Consider the following 4,361-nt stretch of genomic DNA (forward strand, 5'->3'; position numbering starts at 1 on the left):
GTTCCATGGTTGTTTCCATAATGACAATGTGACCTCACCTTCCAAATCTATCTTTGTATCTTATTAAAAGTCTTCCAAAGAGGATAATTAAAAAGGGGCTACGTTGATCATTGGAATCAAGTCATTGGAATCAAGTCTTAGATTATGAAAATACAATGATTGGATATCAAATTTTCCATCAAACAAGCCACCTTTTCAACTATTTCCCTTATGCAAGAGCTCATACAAAAGGGAAAAAAGTTCATTCCTACAAATGCAAACATTCCTCTAAATGTGTATTTAATATATATTATATGAAAAAATATTATTAATATCTTAAATATATTTCCATTAATACTAATATTAATGTAAACACATTAATATTATTAATATATTGTGCAAATTCATAATATAATTACATTTGTTTCTCTTTCCATAAAAGAATTTGAGATAACTAGTCACACATGAATTATTGAAAGCAGAAGAAAGAAAGATCGGAAAATTTTAACCAGTAGGGACATTCAAGTGCATCCTTCCCTGGTAAACACGAACTACTACTGCCATTACCTTGAAAGATTGAGGTCTCTAATATGGGGTCAGTAAAGGGCTGCCTTCCTTAAGAAGCACAAAAACACTGCTTCCATCACCTCTAGAAATTCTCAAGTCTTTATCCAAGTAAGTTGTCAACAACCAAGACTGTGCCCTGTCAGTTCGGATTGGAAACTTGATAGGGGGTTGCTCAGATATACGTTTCGCTACTGAAGATGCAGCATTTTGAGCTGAAGTGATTAGCCCTCGAAAGGGAGCCAGATCAACCTTTTTCCCTAAAACTTCCACATACTCTGGAATCTCGATAGCATCTATAAGCTGGGGTGTGCTTATTATTCCTTCTTCGAACTTTATCTGCACAATTGTCCATGCAAAGTGATGAAGGCTGATCTCAGGATTAGTATGGGGTCAATGTTAAGACAATGTACTAATGAAATCCTTCAAAATTCAATTGACTACGATAACAGCAGAAGCATGAGAATAAAATCTGTCACTTCGGTTGAGATGCAGAACGATCGCCTCAAAGGACAGAAACGATGTTGTAAATCTTGAACTGTTTCCGGTGTGATTATCTCAAGCAAAGTTGCCCGAATTCAATACGGAAAATGACTCTGCGCGATTGAAGAGTAAGCGTTGACTCGACAAATAAAAATACAAAAGATACAGTGGATTCCAGAAAACCAGGTTGATTTTAATTTACGATGTCTATTCATAATGCAATAATAACTGATAAGAGATAAAGTACATTTTATAAATTGCTGACTTCTGGACAGTTGACAGGTTTGCTGGCTACAGAATTCAGTATAGGAAGATGTGTTACAGGTGAGAGTAATTTATAAGTAAACTGTCTACAATTAAAAAAAAATAATATATTTCAACTGGCTACAAAAATCAGGATAGGGAGATGTGGGAAATATGCCACAAGTGAAATATGAATTTCACTGAATTTTGAGTCGCCTCATGGAAATTCAGAGTCATACTCGTCAATCAAACTCAAAGCCGAGTCAGATCGAAGATTCCCCAGACTGGGCCTATTCAACATAGAGCAGTCAACCTCAAGGAATACTGCAGTAAAGAGTAAAACTACTTCCAACATCTAAACCTTAATTTTTGTACTTGTAAATGTATCCAGAAAACTAAACCGGTAGTTTCTAGACATTAATGTTCCATTGAATAAGCATGCATTCTCAGTAGGAAAGGGAGCTTACAAGGCACAAAAATGCAACATATCTGAAAGGAATCAAACCTCAATTTTTGTATTTGCAAAATGCAAGTCCATACTTGTAAAACTGCGATGAACACTATACCTGCACTCGCTTGGGACTCCGCACTTCGAAAGTTGCATTTGTACTAAAGGATGTGGTAGCCAGAGGTCCTGCAAATTGCACAGAGTTCTCCACTGTCAAAGTCTCCGAATCAATTTTTTGTGAAATTTCCTGAACCTTCACCAACGGCAAAGTCCCTGTAGCAAGCAATGGGAATAGCTCGGAGAAGGATGTATACCTGCAAAATCAGAAATGTCAGTATTTTAAATTTACCAGAAAGGGTAAACAAGATACAGAAATGGCCTAAAGGGTTTTTGGGTATTATATGAATACAATATTGATAGTAAAGAACTAAGGCAATTTCAAAACAGAGAGAAATGAAAAGGGGTAGTCCCTTGGTCAGGTTTATGTTTCTGTGAACATTCAAGAAAAACCTTGCAGAAAATGAGAAATGCTAAGTTGTTCGCAGAATTACACTAGGATCCATTTGCCATTGAGGAGATTGAGGGCCTCTGTAGGTGCTGGAGTAGGGTTTTTGGCTTCCAGTTGGGTAATTAACTCTACAATTTCAGCCCTTGTTTCACTGCTAGCCCTCAATCCCCTGTCAGTACCGTAGAATGAGTCCACCAAAGCACGCTTCAAATCTTTCATTTCACTGGGCTCCTCGTCAACAACTGTAGCAGTGTCTATGCTAGGAGCCGTTTCGCCGTTGTTTCCCCCAGAGAGTTCCCTCACCGTATCGTCCGAAAATACTCTGAAACTTGTCTTCCTGGATCCCCGTGCATCGAATATGCTTAAAGGCCTGGAAGAAAGAGTAATCATACGATTCGACGGCTTAGGTGCTGCAAATCCAACCGCGGAGATGGCGGAGGCTGCCGGTTTACTACCTGTGGTCGATTGTGCCGAGGCTGAACTATTTGCATAATGATGCGGAGAAAATGCAGAAATCGCCGCCATGACTTAAGTTTATCGAGTGAGTGAAGCCCTATCAGCCTTCAAGAACGGTGATGCTTGATTATTCTGCAAGTAAAATTCATATATATTTCAAACATTCGGCTTGTTAATGAAGCTACCATGGATGTTTTCAAATCAATTATATTCTAAGCTTGCGGTGTACAAAAAATAGACAGGCTGTTATTGTTTTGCCTTGAGAATAACCAGACATTGTTTGACTTAAGCATTGAACGTGCTGGATATTAATTTATAGCATGAGTTTTGGTTGCCACTTAGTATTTCATGTTAGAGCAGGTTAAATGTTTGGTTAAACATTTGCCCTTTTCTTTGGTCGATTTCTGTTGAGAATCTGAAAAAATTAAACTTTGATGTTAAACATTTGATATTTTTTGATATTCCTATGCTCATCTTTGGTTTTTATCCCAAACTTGAGAAATCTGTATGCTTAAATATTATCATCTGGTAAACCATAGCAAAATCCTTATCATTTAAGCTTAATTTTTACAGGCTTATCAAAGAAATCGAGCAAAGAGAAGACCTTTAAACTTCGGCACTCGAAATTTATTGTAAAAATTGTAAAATTTAACATCAAAGATTAAATTTCACGGACTTTTCACAGAGCGAAGAGACGGACGGATCTTTTAAACAAAGATTTTAGTCTAAAATTCACGTGATTTAACATAAAACACAAGGCAGGTCTAAACAACCAAAATGAAGAATAGAAATGAGCATTTCGCGTGGTGAAGACTTCCAAAACAACCATTAACTGCTCATTCTCAGCAATTTAGCGCAGAAAATTTCCGCAAAACAGAAAAATAACTTCAGAGAACCAAAATAACAGACCAGAGCTCGTATTTCACCGGACATACAACGTTTGACCACAATTATTTTTTCAAAGAATTCGAAAAAAGACTGCCAAAGATGAAATTTCGAACACTAAATCTGAATCTACGTACCTTGAATCCTTGAAACGCTGCAGAAGGCCAACAAATTTTCGAGTCGTCGCCTCCTGGTACTTGTAAGGGTTTCTCCCAACGTTCAAGCACCCCTCCTCCCCGACCGTCTTGGCCAGTAGATCGCCGGCCATATCGGTTTGCCGGTCTAAACTCGGTCAATGAAATTTCGACACGTGTCCCCTAAAGAACAGGATTTTTACACCATTAGTTAAGTGTGGCTGAATCCGGAAGCCATTCGGCTTGTCCTATGATAACGCGTGTCTACGTTAGAGCCGTTGGATGACATTCTGTAGTTTACAGCTGTAGGGCATAAATAAAATACGTTTATCAATAAATAAATAAATAAAATTGTGCGACAGATATTATTTATAAAAACGCGGAGCACGACGTTGGATTTCAGAGTACGGTTCAATACTAAATCCCAAAGGTTGATTTAAACAATTTTTAGAATAAAATAAAAATCTTTTATAATAATAAAGAGACAAGTGAGTTTGGACTCATTGTAAAATGTTTTAGTTTTAGGTGAGAGCAAAGAAATGGTTAACATAAAATAAAAATTATAATAATAAAAATACAAGTTAATTTGCATTAGGAGTATGTTGTAAAATTGTTTTTATTTAGTTAAAGCGATTGTTTTTTAAGATATAAAGAAATAAGT

The 4,361-nt window shown here is 36.8% G+C and overlaps 1 protein-coding gene across 1 annotated transcript; it reads right to left on the minus strand.

The window, feature by feature from the left end:
- Positions 1–342: 342 nt before the first annotated feature.
- Positions 343–3,859, minus strand: LOC149224753 (putative plastid-lipid-associated protein 2, chloroplastic). Its single transcript, XM_089386240.1, has 4 exons — positions 3,704–3,859; positions 2,269–2,813; positions 1,836–2,031; positions 343–882 (listed from the first exon to the last, which is right to left on the minus strand). The coding sequence occupies exons 2-4, from the start codon at positions 2,748–2,750 to the stop codon at positions 565–567; spliced, it is 996 nt and encodes a 331-aa protein (XP_089242366.1). The 5' UTR covers positions 2,751–2,813; positions 3,704–3,859; the 3' UTR covers positions 343–564.
- Between the last annotated feature and the right edge of the window lie 502 nt (positions 3,860–4,361).

This window comes from Pinus tabuliformis, chromosome Q, assembly GCF_031772625.1.
Source record: "Pinus tabuliformis cultivar Carrire ecotype Pingquan chromosome Q, CPIR1, whole genome shotgun sequence".
NCBI lineage: Eukaryota > Viridiplantae > Streptophyta > Pinopsida > Pinales > Pinaceae > Pinus > Pinus tabuliformis.